The sequence below is a fragment of the Neophocaena asiaeorientalis genome, unplaced genomic scaffold (genome assembly GCF_003031525.2).
Source record: "Neophocaena asiaeorientalis asiaeorientalis breed wild unplaced genomic scaffold, Neophocaena_asiaeorientalis_V1.1 scaffold67, whole genome shotgun sequence".
Taxonomy (NCBI): domain Eukaryota; kingdom Metazoa; phylum Chordata; class Mammalia; order Artiodactyla; family Phocoenidae; genus Neophocaena; species Neophocaena asiaeorientalis.
This window is the reverse complement of record NW_020173731.1, coordinates 1,156,242-1,177,895: the sequence shown is the minus strand read 5'-3', so window position 1 is coordinate 1,177,895 and position 21,654 is coordinate 1,156,242. Positions and strand designations below refer to the sequence as shown.

The 21,654-nt window shown below is 36.9% G+C and overlaps 1 protein-coding gene across 1 annotated transcript in view; it reads right to left on the bottom strand.

Annotated features, from left to right (window-relative positions):
• The window catches only part of HMCN1 (hemicentin 1), a 503,492-nt gene that overhangs the window by 241,979 nt on the left and 239,859 nt on the right, over positions 1-21,654 (bottom strand). Inside the window, exons 16-20 of the mRNA XM_024751100.1 lie at positions 10,624-10,818; positions 7,886-7,981; positions 6,577-6,704; positions 5,081-5,225; positions 1,328-1,440 (exon numbers count right to left, since the gene is read on the bottom strand). Of these exons, the coding sequence (XP_024606868.1) occupies positions 1,328-1,440; positions 5,081-5,225; positions 6,577-6,704; positions 7,886-7,981; positions 10,624-10,818 (677 nt within the window). The remainder of the gene's footprint in view (positions 1-1,327; positions 1,441-5,080; positions 5,226-6,576; positions 6,705-7,885; positions 7,982-10,623; positions 10,819-21,654) is intronic.

Sequence of the window (21,654 nt, the reverse complement as noted above, 5' to 3'; positions counted from 1 at the left end):
GCTTGGCAGAGTAACTTGCCCAGGGCCAAAGAGTTAGTCAGTGGTAGAACTGGAACTCGAACCCAGGCAGGCAGGCTTGGGGGCCTAAACTCTTAACTTCTGTGCATGATCCCAGCTCAAAGGCCATCCTGTAAAGAAGATTTCATTTTTGTATTTCCCTAAAATGCATTAAACTTCTACTCAGTACCAGACTGTGCAGTTTGGGGGCTCAGCTTCACCACCATATTTTTGTGCCCAGGATGCAGAAATCTTAATCTTTCAATTTAATTTATGGATGTCAAAACCAACTTCTCTATATTTAAGAGATTTTTAGAAGTATAAAATTAGATGTTATGACAAAATACTTTGGTTGTGACCCTAAATATACAAACGCCATATTTCATTATTATGCCATCATTTTATATTACTTTCTCTCTACCAGATTTAATCTACAGAAAATATGCCACCTTCATGGCTGTTAAAAGATGGAAAGGACTTCCTCAGGAAATGGAAGAAGGAAGTCCTTCTTGCCTCACTGCAAGAACATAAGGAAAAGCCAGAGAACTTCACGACAGGGATACTGAGGGGGATAAATGAGTTCATCTATGTGTCTTATTTTGGCTTCCAGAAGAGCAGAGTCCAAGATAAAGATTTGGAGTCAGGAAGTTTACTTGGAAAGTGATTCCCAGGGGCTTGAAGAAGACAGTTGGAAAGTGAGGCAAGAAGGAAGGAAAGCTAATAAAGGGTTTCACTGCCCTGGTTTCCTCCGTGGCTGGGCTTATACGCTCAGTGTGCTCGGGGCCCTCTGAGAAACTATGTAGATGCACCCCAGAAGGATTTTTCTGATAGATGAGAAGTGGGACATTTATATGGGACACCTCCCTCTCCCAGGATTTAATGTTCTTGTACTCCCTGACCACTCAGCAGGCTAAGTGGCCTTGTGGGGTTTTGGAGAAAGCCCTGAGTCCCCAAACTAGAGAGGTACATGCATGAAGAGTGACCCTGGCAGAGAGCATAGAGCAGTCCACCAGAGCTGAGCTTAAGCCAAAAGGGTTTAGGGGATGTGGCAAGGAGTAAAAAAGGATCTGCTACAACATGTGAAGTGCTTAGAAAAGTCCTCGGAACAAAGAATGTGCTATATTAGTGTTCACTGTTGTGTTAATACTATTTAAGCATCAAGTAGTTGAATGAAATAAGGACATTTTAAGGTCCCTTCTAAGAGGTATGACTATGGGTTTTCCTTTCTGTAAGGTTCTATGGTACAGTGACAAGTTCCATGTACGAAAATATTCAAATATTGTTGTAGCAACACATATTATTAACAAACATCACTAGATACATCATTTACCTTGGACCAGATGATAGATGGTTTGGGGATTCCAGTTGCCTTGCATGGTAAAGTTACTGGAATGCCTTCAATGGTACTGAGTACCTGCTGTCCATGCTGAATGGTTGGCAGAACTGGAAAAGGAAGAAATATGCAGAATCTGAGCATCCGTCCTTCCATTTAGCTTCACAAGTTTAAAGTTGAACATTTTCAGGATATACGAATATTTCTAAAAACTAGCAAAGACAACCTTTTCTGTTAGAAATGTATGGCAATTTGTAAGGGAGTGTAATAAAGTAAATAAAATAGTTGCAATCTGAAGAATTTAATAAACACTTAAAATGAAGTAGTAAATTAAGTTGATTTTCCTAACAAAAATAAGAGAGAACTGAAGGAAATCGTATTTTCAGGAAATTCAAGCTAGAACTACAGAGTTACACACTTAACATATCTTACACCATTCTCCATTACCCCATTAAGCTGCAGTGAGCTGACTTAACCTCACCTCCAGAGAAATGGACTGTTTAACCACTACAGATTAAATACCTGTCTATACACAAGAATCACTTAGCAAGCTACTAAATTTAACCTCGAAAATAGAATCTATTTTCGTAAAAGGAATTCAAAAGTAAAGCCTGAAAGGCCTCAGGAGTTTACATTTAAAAGTCTAAAATACAAGATTCTAAGTCAATATATATATACATTTTTTGCGGTACGCGGGCCTCTCACTGTTGTGGCCTCTCCCGTTGCGGAACACAGGCTCCAGACGCGCAGGCTCAGCGGCCATGGCTCACGGGCCCAGCCGTTCTGCGGCATGTGGGATCTTCCCGGACCGGGGCACAAACCCGCGCCCCCTGAATCGGCAGGCGGACTCTCAACCACTGTGCCACCAGGGAAGCCCAGTCAATATTTTTCACTAAGAATGCATATCTTTTGACTTTAGAAAGCAACTAAAGAATTGACATTATATGATTGGAAGCAAAAGGAAAGGGAAGACTTCATCATTCTATTCTGTATATATCTGTTCATCATAACCAACTTGCATACAAAAAATTATCAATACTCAATGTTCTCAAAATAAAGAATTTGATTAAAGAAGCTCCCAGGGACTTCCCTGGTGGTCCAATGTTAAAGAATCTGCCTTCCAGTGCAGGGGACGCGGGTTCCATCCCTGATCAGGGAACTAAGATCCCACATGCCACAGGGCAACTAAGCCCACGTGCCACAACTAATGAGCCCGGGTGCCTCAACTAGAGAGAAGCCTGCGTGCCACAAACTACAGAGCCCATGCATTCTGGAACCCACGCGCCACAACTAGAGAAGAGAAAACCTGCACACCACAGCTAGAGAGAAGCCCACGCTCCACAACAAAGAGCCTGTGCGCTGCAACAAAAGATCCCGCATGCCTCAACGAGGATCCTGCATGCCGCAACTAAGACCCGACGCAGCCAAAAAAAATTAAAAATAAATTAAATAAATAATAAATCTTTTTTTTTAAAAAAAAGCTCCCATACGTGAAAGTACCTAACATAGCGCAAGGAATGTAATGAAAGACCAATATATACCAGGAATTTCCTTTCCTTCCCCCAGAAAGATGAGACTGGAGCTGTTCCCTAGAGCTCAAGCACTCACTGTGGCTCTTGTTTTTAAGTCAAATTTCTCTAGAATTCTCCCAGCTACCCTGGAGTAGAAGTTTGCCAGAACAAGAGAAACCAGAGACCTCAGTGCAAAAGCTTCCTTTTGAAAGGCTTAGATGAGCTTTGCTACATCCTTGTATTTTCCTAAGGTGGGGATTATTCTTTAGATCACATCTTCTTAAAGAATTGGCAGTAAATTCCCAGCCATAGACAAGAATGTCAGGCTACTCTCTAAAGCGAGAAATTTAATTTCCAGAATCATCATGGAATAGTCAACTTTCAACTTTGCTGTCATTTTATGGCAACATGGAATAAGCCATTTTCTTAAATACATATTCAGCTCGACAGCTATAAAGGCAAGTGGCAAATTTAGGCAATGGTTTTCAAATCTGATGACATTTGAGTATGAAAGAGTTTTTCTTTGCAGATTGTCAATCTATGTAAATCAACATGACAATTAAATAGTTTGTCATTTTAATTTGCACATATTTATATGGGCATTCGTTAATTCAATTCTAAGAATTCTTTGAGAGCCTTTGATTTACAATGTGGTGTTAATTTCTACTGTACAGCAAAGTGACTCAGTTATACATATATATATATACATATATATATATACAGTCTTTTTTTAATATTCTTTTCCATTATGGTTTATCTCAGGATATAATAAATACTCTTAAAAGTGGAGAGGCAGAGTGATGAAATTAACATAAATACAGAGGTATACAGAATTTGTGATACTGGATCACATCCAACTCAAAGGCAAATCTGTCCTCTAAATAGCTGTTTGGTTTAGTTCACGTCAAATGCTGGGTTAATTTTTCTTAATCTTATTAACTAAATCAGTTACCCATTTTGGCCTAAGATGGATGAAACGATGTTGTGAAATGACCTTTTAAACTTTTAACTGTTAAAATCTTTTGCATCTTGATAAACCACATCATTGGTTCGTCTGTCTTCTCCATACTCCTCGGATCTGGCAGACATCACAACTAATCATGTCACTCTTTCACCCAAGTGAAAATTTATATCAGAATTCTTCTCAACACAATATTCTAGGCAGTTGCTAGATGCCAAAGGGAGATGACATGAATGCATTTCTACCGTAGATTCTCAAACTGGTCCATAAGCACCCTCTGCAAAATGTATGGACTGATCTTCTTTAAAAAATAGTTAAATACAGCTATATCCAATTTGACATTATGTATTTACCAACTAATTTAATGTTACTTTGGTATTCAAGAATAGCTCACATAATGTTGGTGGAGATTGGTACAAGACTGGTATAGGACTGAAAGAGGTGGAAGAGGCTATTTACAATGAGAAGCACACATTAAAAAGATGTCCTGTATCCACTGAAAATTTCAACAGAACAAGCAAAATTTGGAAATTACTGGATTCTCCAATCCAGGCCCTAAAAAAGACTGAATCAACTACTAAAAATAAATGTTCTATTCTACTTTTATCCCTGTACACAGAGCTAGTTTTTAATACAACACTTTAAAAAGCAAAGTCTTTAAAGGAGATATACAAAAAAAGTTACGACAATTTCTTAATCTATGAAGCTGTTATTTATTGAGATGTAAAAAGTTGGTAACGGTTACTCACGAATGGAAAAAAGATGGTTTCTGGATTTTTTAATTTGTGACCTTTAAGTTATTTAACACGCAAAAAGATTGTTTGGAGCACATGAAGTGGCCTTTAGAAAAGTTTAGGTCGTTTCTAGCAAACACACAAAGGGGTCATTAGTAAGAAAATGCTTGTGGCACAATCCGAGAAGAAGAGGCAATTTGGATGGCACAATAAGTTCAGCTTTCCTGAAATTAAAATGTACTTTTAAACATAACTCTTTGAGAGCTGAGTTCACTTTTATCAATTAAGAAACCACTTACAAAAGCCCCTGGAGAGACTCAGCAAGTGACTCCCAATAATGTCTTTTTGTATATACAGAAAAGGGAAATCTGGAAACAGGCTTAACAATGTAAATATTGTTCAAGAAATGAGGCTTTTTGTTAAGAATAACAATTAGGAAAGATATCTGCTTCTTAAAACTAGAAGAACAGAGTTATTTGATTTAAAGATATGAACCCAGCTTTGAATATGGTTTGGAGAGAATTATGATGGGTGTGCCTCTTACCATGCACGTCCACAGTGGTAGTTTTGCTAATGGTTCCAGCAACATTACTGGCCACACAAGTATACTCGCCCCCGTCCTGCAGCCGAGCTCTTTCAACATGGAGACTCCCGTCACTGCGTACAGTGATGTAAGGATTTTGGACCAACTTGAAGGAAAAAAAAAAGCCATTTTTAATTAAACAGGCGATATTGTGTAAGCCCAAACCAGATCTGCTTTCTTCTCCAACTGGGTTATTAAATGTGTTATAAAATAACAAAATATTTTAACACCCTTAAGTGAAAAATGATGAGAATAAAATGTTACCAAGAGTAGCATCAATTGTATGTCACTGTGATATACCACCAAAAATTCTCCCCACTAACATCTGTCAGAATTATGCACATATTGGAAAGGGAAAGAAACAGAAACAACACTAATTCCGTTTCTGTAATTTTTGTTATCACGAAGGACCCAAATTTCACTTTTACTTTTGGCTTAATTTTTTCTTTTTCAAGAAGGCTTTACTACCACTTCCAAGCCATTTGACATTTTCATTCTGGCAAACAGGCATCATTCAAGCTGAGAGAATGTGACTTAATCTCAACATGCACCCTTTTCGGTGACAGATACAAATAATATTAGAGGGCAATGTATGATACAGGAACTGCATGAGAGAAGGCTGACAATGGTTTCCGTTAAGAATCATCACCTCTAACTCTGTAACATTTATGCATTTTGTTCAATCATAGGGTACTTTAGTGCTCAAACAGTATCATCCTGTGTTATAAGGGCATTTATTATTGAGTGAGGTGCACTCATTTTTCTCAGGTTTTTATGCAAATACAGACAATTTTACATCTTATCCCATGGAATCAATTCACTTTTAATTGGTACTTCAATAAGGGAGTAAGTCTAAATACTCTGGAAAATGGAAGGAAAAATGCTCTGGACTAGGTGAAAATTTATTGCTATAGATAGCGTGTTTACAGAATAATTCCTTACAACTGTGAAAATTTTTCACATTCCTTCATAATCAAAAGTTATGCATTGAAAAACAATGACACAAAGTAGATCCACATTTTAAAACAGTTCACAATAAAAGAATGTTTGACGATAACAATAAAGATTAATATATAAAATGAAAGAATGTTATGAGAATATTAACATTTTATTATGTCCTGTAAAGAAGGATATAAAATATTTAAATCCTATGGAAAAAAACTTCATACTTGCTTCAGTTATTACATATTCTGAAGAGAGTTTACTAGTTACAAAATTATAAAAATTACACCATTGACTATTTCTCCATCATACTAATTTCAAAATAATATGAACTGCATAAACATGCTAATACTGAAGAAAAGTTTTGGTACACTTAAAAAATATATGTTTGTATATTTATTACATTAAAATTTCAATGTTTGGAATACATTGCCTCTTACACAAGAGGCAATAGATGAATATGAATTCATATTATGCAAGAGGAATATGAATGCATGGATTTAAAATGTTCTTACCATGGCTGAGTTCTTAATCCACCGACGTTCTGGAATGGGATTTCCAGCCAATAGAACACAAGGCAAAGTCAGCTGCTGTCCTTCAATTACACTGGTCACTGAAGGGCTGATTCCAATGAGTGGAGCAACTAAATCAGAGAGAGAACACAGGCACTGTCAATGCTATTTCATCCAAAGGAAGGCAAACTCTTTTATAGGCAAAGATGACTACTAACTATGCTATTAGAAATGGAGTTTTCAAGAACAAGATTTTTAAATGTACCTGGGTATGAATTGGAAGATAAAGATAAAGGACCCTTCTAAGCAGAGGGAATGGCAAGAGGACAGGTAAGAGCAAAGAAGTAGAGAAAGTAAAAAAGAATAAGTCTATGGCATGAAAGGGCAGAAAAGTCAAGCCAAGAAATTTGCAATGTATTCAAATGGAGAGTGACTGAAAGCATGGATAAATAGAAGAGTGGAATCATCAGAACCATTTTCAGGAAATATCAATCTGAGAACTTACCAGATAAGGGAAAAGTGGAAGGGATGAGATTAGTGAGGAGGCTGTCATAACAGCTCAGGCAAATAAAATGAGGTGGACTCTTAGATGGAAATCAGGGAAGTAATTCTACATAAATCAAAGCAAAATCTCTAAGAGAGTCTTCTTGGAAAATTTAAATATACGTAGATGAATTAAGGGAGATACATAAAGAAAATTTTATAGAAGTGTATTAATGAGGTTTAAAAATCACAATAAATGGTGTAATAATTTAAACAATGTAGGACTAGTGCATAAATAGAATTCCAAGGAATAGACATAAGGTTATAAATTTAGCATGTGACCAAATGGGTATTTTACTCAGTGGGAAGAGAACATGCAATAAAAATATTAAAACAAGTGTCTTACTACTTGGAAATAACGGATATTATATTCTTACTTCATATCATACACAGAAATAATTCCATGTGGACTAAAATAATAAGTGTAAAGAAAGAACTAGAAAAGCACACCACCACCACATGTGTGTGTTGTGTGTGTGTGTGTGTGTGTGTGTGTGTGTACTCATACTTAAGACTTAAATGAATTTATTCAATTGACCTTCATTTCTTCAAATGAAAGATAAGGAGCTCGAAGAGGATGATCTCTATTTCCAGTTCTAACATCATGAAATATGAAATAGGGTGGGGAGAAGGAAGGCTAATGTAGTAATCAGATGTTTACCTGGGTTTTTTTTTTTTTGGTTTTTAATGGTACAGGCAAGACATGACGTACTAAGAGGAGTCTGATGTTTTCCAAAAGTGTGGTGTCTAAGTACTTAATTGATCTTACCAAGTCCTGTCACTGTTACTGTTGCCTGGGACTGGATCTTTCCAAACTGGTTTTCAGCTTCACAAATATATGTTCCTTTATCACTTGCCCATAAGTCTAAAAAGAAGAGATTATTTACTCATTCAACATCATCTGTGGAGGATTAACTATGTGCCAGGCACCGTGCTTGTGATCTGGGAGTTCCCATTCTAGGGGAGGAGACATACCTTGAAAGCAACAATCGTACCATAGTGTGATGACTGCTCTAATTTGAGCTTCAGACAATGAGCTATGGGGACACAGAGACAGAAGTGACTGATGGCGCAAGGAGGAGTTCGGGAAGGATTCACATAGGAGGTAATACCTAAGCTGTACCTGAAACAGTAGGTAGAACAGAGGAAGGGCAGTCCAAACCTAATGGGCTGCAAAGGCAAGAGCATGACTTGAAAAATCATGGTCTGTTCAAAGAATGGAAAGCTGCAGTATCACCCTGGGGGCGTTTGGAGGTTTGCAGGGGAGATTGCTTTCATTGGTCCAATGATCAGGGGAGTCTACTGGCAAAAACTAGGGAGATAATGCATGGGGGGGATTCACGAAAGGAACAATATCCCAGGTTCACCAAGACTTTTGAAGGCCCCAATGGAAATTCATGGATGTGATGACTTTGTTTATAATTATTTGAGCCTACAACCTAATTCTGTGTAAGTGGAAGAAAGAAAGAACTCTTGCAAGAATTGCCCACCATTTCAGAAAATCACTTCACCAGCCTGGAGTTTTTGAGTCATCAATCCCATATTTCTGTATCAGTCTACATTTTAGCTCTCAAATTCATGGTGATATACATAACATGTATACATATTGTATGAGCATTGCCAGAGTATTATCTATTTAAATACATATTATTTTAATAAAAATTACTTTCCTTTGTTTTCCTTTGTACTATATTTTGCATGTTAAAATAATTTTTATTATGTACGTTGATCAAATACATAGAATTTTCAGAATAATAAAAAGGATATTTATAAAATATTTAAAATTAAAGAGTGTGTTAGGGGACTAGGATGAGGATCGCTGGGTTACAGGCCGTGTGGGCACAGTCAGGAGCCTGAAGATGAAGAGGTAGCCTGGTGCCTTATAAAACAGCAAAGTTTTACCTTATGAGCAACTGGGGAGTCAAGAGAAGATTTTTAAATAGGGGATTGATTGTCACCTTTGCAACTATCTTAACTAAAATAGGCACAGTTTAATCTATTGATAAGACGTTGGCAGAGAAAAACACAGCTTTCCATTATGAATAGTTCCATACTATCCCAAATAAAGAGCAGTGACCAAGTTTCTACTCTGTTAACCACATGCATATAACTGCAGAACTGCATCTGGTGAGCACAGTGTTGACTCTCAAAATTAGCAAACATTCATTTGCCAAGGAAAGCTCAGCAAATCACCTGGTTAGTAAGTTATACATTGTTTCTAACCAAGACAGTCTCCATATTATCAACTCGGGCTAATTTCTGTAGAAATACAAAATACCAGTGAGAGCTAAGTTTCTCATCACTAGCTTCCTTTTAGATGATTTAGTTTGAACAACTGGGCAACCATCGGTGAATACACTACCCTCCTTTATTCTTACTTTTCTTTCATTTCTGCTAACTGATTTGTTTTCAGGTCTCATTTGTTTCCATCTGGGTTGTTTCTCATCACCACCATCACCCTACCTATATGATCCTCCCCATTCTTCCCTCCCACGCCTGTCTCCTCATATCCTGCAGGGGAGCTGTTCTGAAACAGTACTTTCACATGCCCTTTCGTGCCTATGAAGCTTGGGGGTCTATTTTCTACCTCACCAACTACATTTCTTCACCTGTACATTTCAGTTCCTGTACAATCTGACCCAATCTAATGAGTAATTCTGGTAGCTTTTGTGACCATCCACTCAGACAGTAGATTGTAAAATGCCTGAGGAACCCCATATTTGACTTCTGTCTTCACCTAGCACAGAGCTGTAAGCACTTGTAATTAGACAGTTTAATTTGTATTGAAAGTTTAAGTGGCTAATGCACATTTAATATTGTTAATAAACATGAAAATCACTTATTGGGGATGTTCTACAAAATACCCTAAAAATGCAATTTTATTAAAAAAAAATCAATTAATCATCTAAATGTTTTTACTCCTCTGGTGCCAGTATCCAAATATTCTTAACAATATTTGAAAAAGTACTAAGGGTTTACAAATATCTGAATGCTTAATAGCTTACAGGTAAAAGTTTGGGATGATGGCATATTTGACTTTTTAAAAAATGTTTTGCTCCAGATAGATATAGCTTTTAATCAAAAATTTTTGATAGTGTATAGTGTCCCTATGATGTGGTTACGTATTCTTGGCCCAAAATTAACACTAACTAACTACTAGTAATATTTTACCTTTCTATACAACAGGTGGTACAAGAGTCAATAAAATGTGATTACTTATCCACCTATAGGCCCAGGAGACTCTATTTGCAATAAGAAACAGTGAGATATGAAGAAAGTCATATTGCTTCATAAATCTATGATATAGTAATGACATAAAATTGAATAAAATGTTATTCATCTATGACAATTCCTAGATATGAGTTCAGTATTATTTTAAAATGAAATGCAACAAACAAAATATGTTGGCACGATTAATTCACTATTTTAAGCATAGCAACACCTATGTACAAAAAATGTATAATTTATATGTATATATTTGTATAAAATATATTTCCTTTAACCTACTTGAAATAAAGAGAGCTCCTGTTCTTAGTTGGCTGATGGAACTCACTGAAAAAGGTCTTGAGTAGATGGGCATGTTGTCTAATCTTCGCCATTTAATCTTTGGTTCTGGATAACCCTGGACATAGCAAGGTAATGTCACATTTGAGCCAATTTCCATAGACACATCAGCAGGTTCTTGTATAAAAACTGGAGGTGCTAGAAGATATTTAAAATGAAAAAAGTGGTCATTGGTATAGTATACATGCACATTAAATATAAATTAATTATTAAACTATCAACAGATTGAATTCAAATCAAATCATGGTTCATACATTATAAATATATGCTTTAAGTATTCCTGTCTGCTACTGAAATAGATTTTTTAAATAAATGAATAGAGCAACAAAGAAGTTCAACTATTTTCTTAAAGTGATAAGATGGAAAGGGTGGGAATTTAAATCAAGATTTCCTTAACTAAAGGGAATCTTTCATTTTTGGAATTTGTTTTCAATTTTATTTTATGCCATACTCCTCAAAACTTAAAATTTTCTTACAAATAAGTCTGTCTTGCAATGAAATATTTTTGACACTTTCCAAAACTTACTTCTTTAGGCTGAATTTTTAAATAAACTAATTATATCAGAGTTCATTCTTCAATAGATCACCATATAACAAGGTAACAGTATTTAATCTTAAATTATATTCTTGGTGTATATCACATTCTTGCTTCTCAGTATCTTTCACATTTTTTTTTGCATTTTTGAGTTAAAGAAATTGAAGCTTGAGAATCAATAATTCAAATTAAAGTAACAGAATAGCATTTGATAAATGGAGAATATGGAGTGCTTAATGTTAGAGCTAAGAAATGATTCAGAAATTATAAACTTATAAGTAAGAAGTCTACACTTATCTACATAATTTAGGTAACCACAGAAGCCAGGGGGAAAAAATCAGAGGTAACAGGCATACCCTGGAAAACAGAGGAATGCAATATAGAGAGGATGCTGTCAGAAGGCCCAAATAGATGAGGCTATCAGTATGTCCCACGGAACTTATGAGTAATAATGTTTGAGGTATCAGGCAAGGAGAAATACATAAGATACTATTAGAGGTAATAGATGAAACCTGCTCTTGTAGGACTCTAAGAGGAAGTACCCTAGGGATGTCTCCTTGATAATGTCAAGATTAAACAATGGTTAGGAACTACAACAACTATCACTTATAGAGCCAGAGACTCTGTTAAGTCCTCTTCATTAATTACCTCATTTGATCTTCAAAATATCCCTATGATGTAGGTACTGTTATTACCCCAATTTTATAAAACTGAGACAGAGATAGTTAATTTGCTAAGTGTCACATGGAATTGAACAGTGGAACTAGGATTGAAAACCAGGTTGATCCAACTCCAAAGTCACAATTCTTTATCATTTTATCAGCCTCCCCTTTTCCATGGGTTCTTATAATTGCCCATACTCAAGCCGGTTTTCAGGCTAGTAAGAATGGGTGTAGAGATCACTTCTCTCCTTCTCAACAGGAATTCTGGGACTTGGATGTACAGCTATCTCCCAAGTAGCATTAGTGCTTTATTAGCCTGGGCCAAACGACCTCCTTTAACTTTACAGCCACATTTTCGATTATTTCTCCATACAAATCTTATTCTCTGGACAATCAGAACTTACTCATCTCCAGTCAAGGATGGACCTTTCCGAAATCAGCAACTGTGTTACCACCACCCCTTTCAAATGTGATGTCTGCTGTTGATCTCTGGCTACTGAAATACTGACAATTCTTGAAGGCAGTTCCTCAATGCCATCTCTTACCATCCTAAATGTATATGATTTCTTGCTTCTCTGAGCTTTCACAGAACTCACTCTACACCACTCTCATGGCAATGGCTAAATTCAGCCTCTTACTAGACTATATGTTTGACTTCCCCCAGAGAATTTATATTTGTAACCACATTTTTACCTTTTATAGCAACTAACATGGTACTTTGTGTATTATACATGGCTGCTAGATATTTGTGAATGATTGAATCAGTATTAAAACACTTCAACAATAACCTTGTGTGTGTGTGTGCATTAAGTGTATATGATGATAACAACATTGATCCAGTACATTTGAACCTGCAGTTTTGAAGAAACATGGCAATTTCAGAAGTGTAATTATTTGTTTTTTGAAACTACATAAAATTAAGTTAAATACTACAGCTGAGCAATATGTTTTTAAAAAGAAGTTATGTACCTGTGTTTAGATTTCTCTTACATATATATGGGAATTTGACTAATAAAAAATAATAGGTAAAATAAACGTATTTAAAAAATAGTTTAGAAAGCAGCTGACTGTGCTTATCTTACATGTGTAAGGCCTAGTTACTTTTCTCTGGAGTGATACTAGTCATTTATTCCAGAGCCAGCTGCTTGTCTGAAACAGAGAGGTATAAAAATCCCAGGATATGTTAGGCTCAGAGTGTGAACAGGTGAATATGGAGATTAGACAGAAAATAAATTCCAGAAGAGCAAAAAGATATGCAGAAGTCTGGGATTGTTCAAGTATTGGGGAGGAAACCAAGCTTACTGACATAAAGAACATGGCCATCAGTGAAAATGGAGACAAAATGAGAATGTTCAGATGTAAGAAAGCCAAGAACAACTAGATTTAAAAAGGATAGGGGGCAGAGTCAAGATGGCGTGTGGAAAGACATCAAGTTAGCATCTCCCCACAACTAGGGTGCCTGCCGGTGGCTGGTGAAGGACCCTGACACCCAAGGAGATGGGAGGAACCCCCCCAGTGAACCAATAGGACGTGGGGAGACTGAGGGGGGAGAAGAAGTAGAGGCCAGACAGGATTGGCACCCCTGAGGCTGGGGAGATCAGGAGAGGCAGGTGGGAGGGGCCCTCCGGGAGGAGCAGGAGAAGAGAGGAGGGCATTTGCCCGGCCCACTTGAGTCCAGGAAGCCTGCTGGGCTCCCAGGTGAGGTCCCCCACCCTCTGAGACCAGGGATAGGGGGCAGGCCTGGGCCACTTCTGTTCCTTGAGCCTAAGCCCCAGCCCCCCACAGCCCCCAGGGCCTATTCCAGCCCTGTGGGTCCTAAGCATAGGTGCTGCCCACCGCCCTAACCTCACCCTTGCTTAGGTCCCGCCCTCCACAGCCAAGGCCTTTACCCCCCTTTTTTTTCTTTCTTTCTTTCTTTCTTTTTTTTTTTTCCCTTTCCCTCCTCTTTTTCACTATTGTGGTACTGATGTACCTTCCACTTGTTGATTCATCTAGATTTTTATTTTTATATTCTTTCTAACATATCTGTTAGTTTCCTAGCCTAATTTTATTTTTCACTTTGTTATTGTTTTCTCTTTTTTAATTTCTTTATTTCTTTTTTTTTTTTTTTTTTTTTTTTTTTTTTGCCACCCCATGCGGCTTGTGAGATGTTGGTTCATGAGCCAGGGGTTGGGCTGAAGCTCCTGCAGTGTGGACTCCGAGTCTGAACCACTGGACTAACAGAGAATAGGGGTATTCCCTCAGACCCTAGGGAATATTCATTGGAGTGAGGTCTCACAGAGGTTCTCATCTCAGCACAAAGACCCAGCTCTACCCAAGAGCCTACAAACTCCAGTGTTGGAAGCCTCAGGCCAAACAACCAGTAAGACAGGAACACAATCCCACCCATTTAAAAAAAAAACAAAACACACATGAGTAGGCAAAAAAATATGTCACAGTTGAAGGAGCAAGGTAAAAACCTATAAGACCAAATAAATGAAGAGGAAATAGGCAATCTAACTGAAAAAGAATTCAGAGTAATGATAGTAAAGATGTACCAGAATCTCAGAAATAGAATGAAGGCACAGACTGAGAAAATACAAGAAATGTTTAACAAAGATCTAGAAGAACTAATGAACAAACAAACAGAGATGAACAACACAATAACTGAAATGAAAAAAACACTGGAAGGAATCGATAACAGAATAACTGAGGCAGAAGAATGAATAAGTGAGCTGAAGACAAGATGGTTGAAATAACTGCCGAGGAGTAGAATAAAGAAAAAAGAATGAAAAGAACTGAAGACAACCTTGGAGACCTCTGGGACGACACTAAACGCACCAACATTTGAATTATAGGGGTCCCAGAAGAAGAAGAGAAAAAGAAAGGGTGTGAGAAAATATTTGAAGAGATTACAGTTGAAAACTTCCCTAACACGGGAAAGGAAATAGTCACCCCAGTCCAGGAAGCACAGAGAGTCCCATACAAGGTAAACCCTAGGAAAAACACATCAAGACACATATTAATCAAACTAATAAAAATTAAAGAAAAAATATTAAAAACAGCAAGGGAAAAAACAAAAAATAACATACAAAGTAATCCCCATAAGGTTATCAGCTGATTTTTCAGCAGAAACTCTGCAGGCCAGAAGGCAGTGGAAGGATATATGTAAAGTGATGAAAGAGAAAAACCTACAACCAAGTTTACTCTCCCCAGCAAGCATCTCATTCCGATTCAATGGAGAAATCAAAAGCTTTTCAGACAAGCGAAAGCTAAGAGAATTCAGCACCACCAAACCAGATTTATGACAAATGCTAAAGAAACTTCTCTAGGCGGGAAACACAAGAGAAGAAAAAGACCCACAAAAACAAACCCCAAACAATTAAGAAAATGGTAATAGGAATATACATATTGCTAATAACCTTGAATGTAAATGGATTAAATGTCCCAATCAAAAGACACACACTGGCAGAATGCATACAAAAAAAGACCTATATATATGCTGTCTGCTAGAGACCCACTTCAGACCTAGGGACACGTACAGACTGAAAGTGAAGGGATGGAAAAAGATATTCCATGCAAATGGAAAACAAAAGAAAGCTGGAGTAGTAATACTCATATCAGATAAAATAGACTTTAAAATAAAGACTGTTTTAAGAGATAAGGAGGGACACTACATAATGATCAAGAATCAATCCAAGAAGATATAACAACTATAAATGTTTATGCACCCAACATAGGAGCACCTCAATACATAAGGCAAATGCTAATGACCATGAAAGGAGAAATCGACAGTAACACAATAATAGTATGGGACTTTAATACCCCACTTACACCAATGGACAGATCATCCAAACAGAAAATAAATAAGGAAACACAAGCTTTAAATGACACAATAGACCAGATAGGTTTAATTGATATTTATAGAACATTCCACGCAAAAGTGGCAGAATACACTTTCTTCTCAAGTGCAGCCAGAACACATCTTCTCCAGGATCACATCTTGGGTCAAAAATCAAGCATTGGTAAATTTAAGAAAATTGAAATCATATCAAGCATCTTTTCTGACCACAATGCTATGAGATGGAAACCAATTACAGGAAATAAACTGTAAAAACCATAAATACATGGAGGCTAAACAGTACATTACTAAATAACCAAGAGATCACTGAAGAAATCAAAGAAGAAATTAAAAAAATACATAGAAACAAATGACAATAAAAACATGATGACCCAAAAACTATGGGACACAGCAAAAGCAGTTCTAAGAGAGAAGCTGATAGCAATTCAGTCTCACCTCAAGAAACAAGAAAAACCTCAAATAAACAATATAACCCTATACTTAAAACTAGAGAAAGAAGAACAAAGAAAATCCAAAGTCAGTAGAAGGAATGAACTCATAAAAATCAGAGCAGAAATAAATGAAATAGAAACTAAGAAAACAATAGCAAAGATCAATAAAACTAAAAGGGGTTTGTTTGAGAAGATAAACAAAATTGGTAAACTCTTAGCCAGACTCATCAAGAAAAAAACGGAGAGGATGCAAATCAATAAAATTAGAAATGAAAAATAAATCACAACTCACACCACAGAAATACAAAAGATTATAAGAGACTACTACAAACAACTATATACCAATAAAATGGACAACCACGAAGAAATGGACAAATTCTTGGAAAGGTACAATTTTTCCAAGACTGAACCATGAAGAATTAGAAAATATAAACATACCTGTCACAACTATTGAAATTGAAACCATAATTAAAAATCTTCCAACAAACAAGGGTCCAGGACCAGATGGCTTCACAGGTGAATTGTATCAAGCACTCAGAGAAGAGCTAACACTGATCCTTCTCAAACTCTTCCAAAAAATTGCAGAGGGAGAAACACTCCCAAATTCATTCTGCGAAGCCACCATCACCCTGATATCAAAACCAGAAAAAGATATCACAAAAAAAGAAAATTGTCGACCAATATCACTGATGAAAATGTATACAAAAATCCTGAACAAAATACTACCAAACAGAATCCAGCAACACATTAAAAGGATCACACACCATGATCAAGTGGGATTTATCCCAGGGATGCAAGGATTCTTCAATATATACAAATCAATCAATGTGATATACCACATTAACAAATTAAGGAATAAAAACCATATGATCATCTCAATAGATGCATAAAAAGCTTTTGACAAAATTCAGCACTCATTTATGATAAAAACTCTCCAGAAAATGGGCATACAGGGAACCCACTGCAACATAATAAAGGCCATATATGACAAACTCACAGTAAGCATCATACTCAATGGTGAAAAACTGAAAGCATTTCCACTAAGATCAGGAACAAGACAAGGATGTCCACTCTTGCTACTTTTATTCAACATAGTTGTGGAAGCCATAGCCACAGCAATCAGAGAAGAAAAAGAAATTAAAGGAATACAAATCAGAAAAGAAGAAGTAAAACTGTCACTGTTTGCAGATGACATGATACTACATATAAAGAATCCTAAAGATGCCACCAGAAAACTGCTAGAGCTAATCAATGAATTTGGTAAAGTTGCAGGATACAAAATTAATGCACAGAAATCTCTTGCATTACTGTACATTAACGATGAAAAATCTGAAAGAGAAATTAAGGAAACACTCCCATTTACCACTGCAACAAAAAGAAAAAAATACCTAGGAATAAACCTACCTAGGAAGACAAAAGACTTATATGCAGAAAACTATAAGACACTGATGAAAGAAATTAAAGATGATACCAACAGATGGAGAGATATACCATGTTCTTGGATTGGAAGAATCAATATTGTAAAAATGACTATACTACCCAAAGCAATCTACAGATTCCGTGCAATCCCTATCAAACTACCAATAGCATTCTTCACAGAATTAGAACAAAAATTTTTACAATTCGTATGGAAACACGAAAGACCCCAAATAGCCACAGCAATCTTGAGAAAGAAAAATGGAGTTGGAGGAATCAGGCTTCCTGACTTCAAACTATACCACAAAGCTACAGTAATCAAGACAGTATGGTACTGGCACAAAAACAGAAATATAGATCAATATCTTGTACCTGATAGATCTATCAGGTACAAGATAGAATGCCCAGAGATAAATCCACACATATATGGGCACCTAATTTACAACAAAGGAGACAAAAACATACAATGGAGAAAAGACAGCCTCTTCAGTGAGGGGTGCTGGGAAAACTGGACAGCTACATGTACAAGAATGAAATTAGAACACTTCTTAACACCATACACAAAAATAAACTCCAAATGGATCAGAGTTAAATGTAAGACCAGACAATATAAAACTCTTAGAGGAAAACAGAGAAAAAATACTCTTTGACATAAACCACAGTAAGATCTTTTTTGACCCACCTCCTAGAGTAACGGAAATAAAAACAAAAATAAACAAGTGGGATTTAATTAAACTTAAAAGCTTTTGCACAGCAGAGGAAACCATAAACAAGACAAAAAGACGACCCTTAGAATGGGAAAAAATATTTACAAATGCAACAACAGACAAATGATTAATCTCCAAAATTTACAAACAGCTCATGGAGTTCAATATCAGAAAAACAAACCATCCAGTTAAAAAATGGGCGGAAGACCTAAATAGACATTTCATCAAGGAAGACATATAGATGGCCAAGAGGCACATGAAAAGATGCTCCACATCACTAATTATTAGAGAAATGCAAATGAAAACTACAATGAGATATCACCTCATGCTGGTCAGAATGGCCATTATGAAAACATTGAGAAACAGTAAATGCTGGAAAGGGTGTAATGAAAAGGGAACCCTCTTGCACTGTTGCTGGGAATGTAAATTGATACAGCCACTATGGAGAACAGTATGGAAGTTCCTTAAAAAACTAAAAATAGGATTACCATATGACCCAGCAATACCACTATTGGGCATATACCCTGAGAAAACCATAATTCAAAAAGAGACATGTACCACAATGTTCATTGCAGCTCTATTTACAATAGCCAGGACATGGAACCAACCTAAATGTCCATCAACAGATAAATGGATAAAGAAGATGTGGCACATATATACAACAGAATAGTACTCAGCCATAAAAAGAAACAAAATTGAGTTATTTGTAGTGAGGTGGTTAGACCTAGAGTCTGTCATACAGAGTGAAGTCAGAAAGAGAAATACAAATACCGTATGCTAACATATAGATATACATATGGATCAATCTAGTTGCAGGGCAGGAATAAAGATGCAGACATAGAGAATGGACTAGTGGACATGGGGTAGGAGGGGGAAGCTGGGGCAAAGTGAGAGTAGCATCCAGATATATACACTACCGAATGTAAAATAGTTAGCTAGTGGGAAGCAGCAGCATAGCACAGGGAGAGATCAGCTGGGTGCTTTGCAATGACCTAGAGGGGTGGGATAGGGAGGATGGGAGCGAGGCTAAAGAGGGAGGGAAAATAGGGACATATGTATGCATATGGCTGATTCACTTTGTTGTACAACAGAAACTAACACAGTATTGTGAAGCAATTATACTCCAGTAAAGATCTATTTAAAAAATAAAAAGGTTAGGGCTTCCCTGGTGGTGCAGTGGTTGACAGTCCGCCTGCTGATGCGGGGCACACGGGTTCGTGTCCTGGTCCGGAAAGATCCCACATGCCGCAGAGCGGCTGGGCCCGTGAGCCATGGCTGCTGAGCCTGCGCGTCCGGAGCCTGTGCTCCACAACAGGAGAGGCCACAACAGTGAGAGGCCCGCGTACCGCAAAAAAAAAAAAAAAGGGTAAGTGAAGCTCAAGTTGTGCCCATAAAACTCACTTAAGATGAGAGAAGTCACCAGTGGTGAAGAAGCTTTGGGAAGAGTGTCAGGCACGAGACAAGCACAAGGTCAGGGAATAAATGTACTGGTACCAGAAAACAAGGCAAATGAGAGTACCAGGCACTAGGTAAGCAGCCAGGACAGCATCAATGACAAGCAAACATCAAAATGAAGCAGCTCCTCCTCAAGCCAAGAAGCCTTTTAAGTACTTCCGACCCCTGGGTGTGGTCAATTCGGACTCCAAGTGAATTAACATTGGGTGGATGGTAAACAGATTAACAAAACCAGTGGGAAAGGAAGCAGAAGTGATTATAGTACAAAATACGGAACTTGTACAGAGGAGCTGCTTAGAGAAGTAGCTTAGGGAAGGTACCGCCCACCAGGTGGTTTCAAATCGCAGCTCCACTATTTCTTAGTCTATAACCTTGGAAAATGATTTTACCTACCCCAGTTTAAATTTGCCCAGGAACAAAAGGGCGATAACATATCCTATCTCACGTTGTTAAAAGAAAGAATCATTATTAATCATTTAACGTGTAGCAATCACCCAACTATAAACTATCAACGATCATAAATATTGTATAGTTAATTTATTAAATCATAGTTCTGGAGTTTAATGTATCTAATGTTAGTTTCAATTTTGGCTTCTGCATACAGTCTGTTGGATTTATCATGCTAGATCCTCTGTGATCCCCTAAATATTTGTGTGCAAGCACTTTGAGGACTGCACAGGGTTAAAGCGCGGTACAGCTCTGTTGTCACTTACAGGTGGATATGGCTGTGTGCACACATCATTTTGAAAATATAAAAGTTACAAACAGATTGACCATCTTGTTCTGACACCTATTCTATAAAATTATTCTAGTTCCTTTAGTGATAATTAAATCTATCCCCACCATGGCAACTCTTGCATTAGATTAGTCAAACTGAGATTTTCTTTCCTAAAATGGCTGAACATACTGTTTTGGTTCTACCAAACCACAAAACATGAAACCACAGTCTAAGTCTAAAACATCACCCTCTGTGGTGTGGAATGCTGCAAATAAAGTCACTGCCAGGCCAACTTTTTGTTTGATGTAGCCAATCTTCTTCTCTTCCAATTGACACCCTTTTAAAAAGGATGAAAAGCATTGGTAACATTCCCTGAACATTGACCTGAAATGTCCATAACGGAGACTCACTACAAGAAGCTAGAACTCATGAATAACATTAAATGATCTTTTTATGATTATTTTTTGATCTAGTATTGTTTATGTGAAATAACAGGCCCACAAAAACAAACTGAAAGTCTAACTATTTACATGATATGGATAAAAGCAAGTTTTTCTTCTTAAGTCATATCTACTTAAATTTATGCCCAGTAGTTTTGGAACTCAAATGAATAATCTGATGTACCACTAATAGTAGTACTTAAATTGTCTCAAGCCCTTTTATAAAAAAAAATCAAGTTGAAACAGTGACTATCGTATTAAAAGCACAATGCTTAATCTTAAATGCTATACCACTATTATATATGCATTTCTATATTATTTTTCAAGACTCAAAGAATCAAAGTGACCATTCAGTTTGTAAAGTTACTATTCACCTATTTGATACACGTCAATGAAGCAGCTTTGGAGGAAAAGCAGTAACTGCTGACATGCTGAATGCACATAGACGATAATACCTCATTTCATCTTTACAACCAACCAATCAGGTAGGTACTGTTAAAAGTCAGGTAGAAAACCCAGTCCCTTTCTAGAGCTCATTCTCTTAAACACTATATAAATTCTAGGGAAAACTTGTTCTTTTGTTTGTTTGCTTTTAAACCTAATAGCAATAATCACAACTATCACTGCAACTGTGATTTGCACGGTGCTTGGCAGTTACATCCTCTATCTGCTAGGATATGTAACAATAGTTTTATGTGGACAGAAAAGGTCTAGTCAAACTTTGTAAGCTACAATGATCAGAATTCTAATGGTGAATAAGGAAATAGTT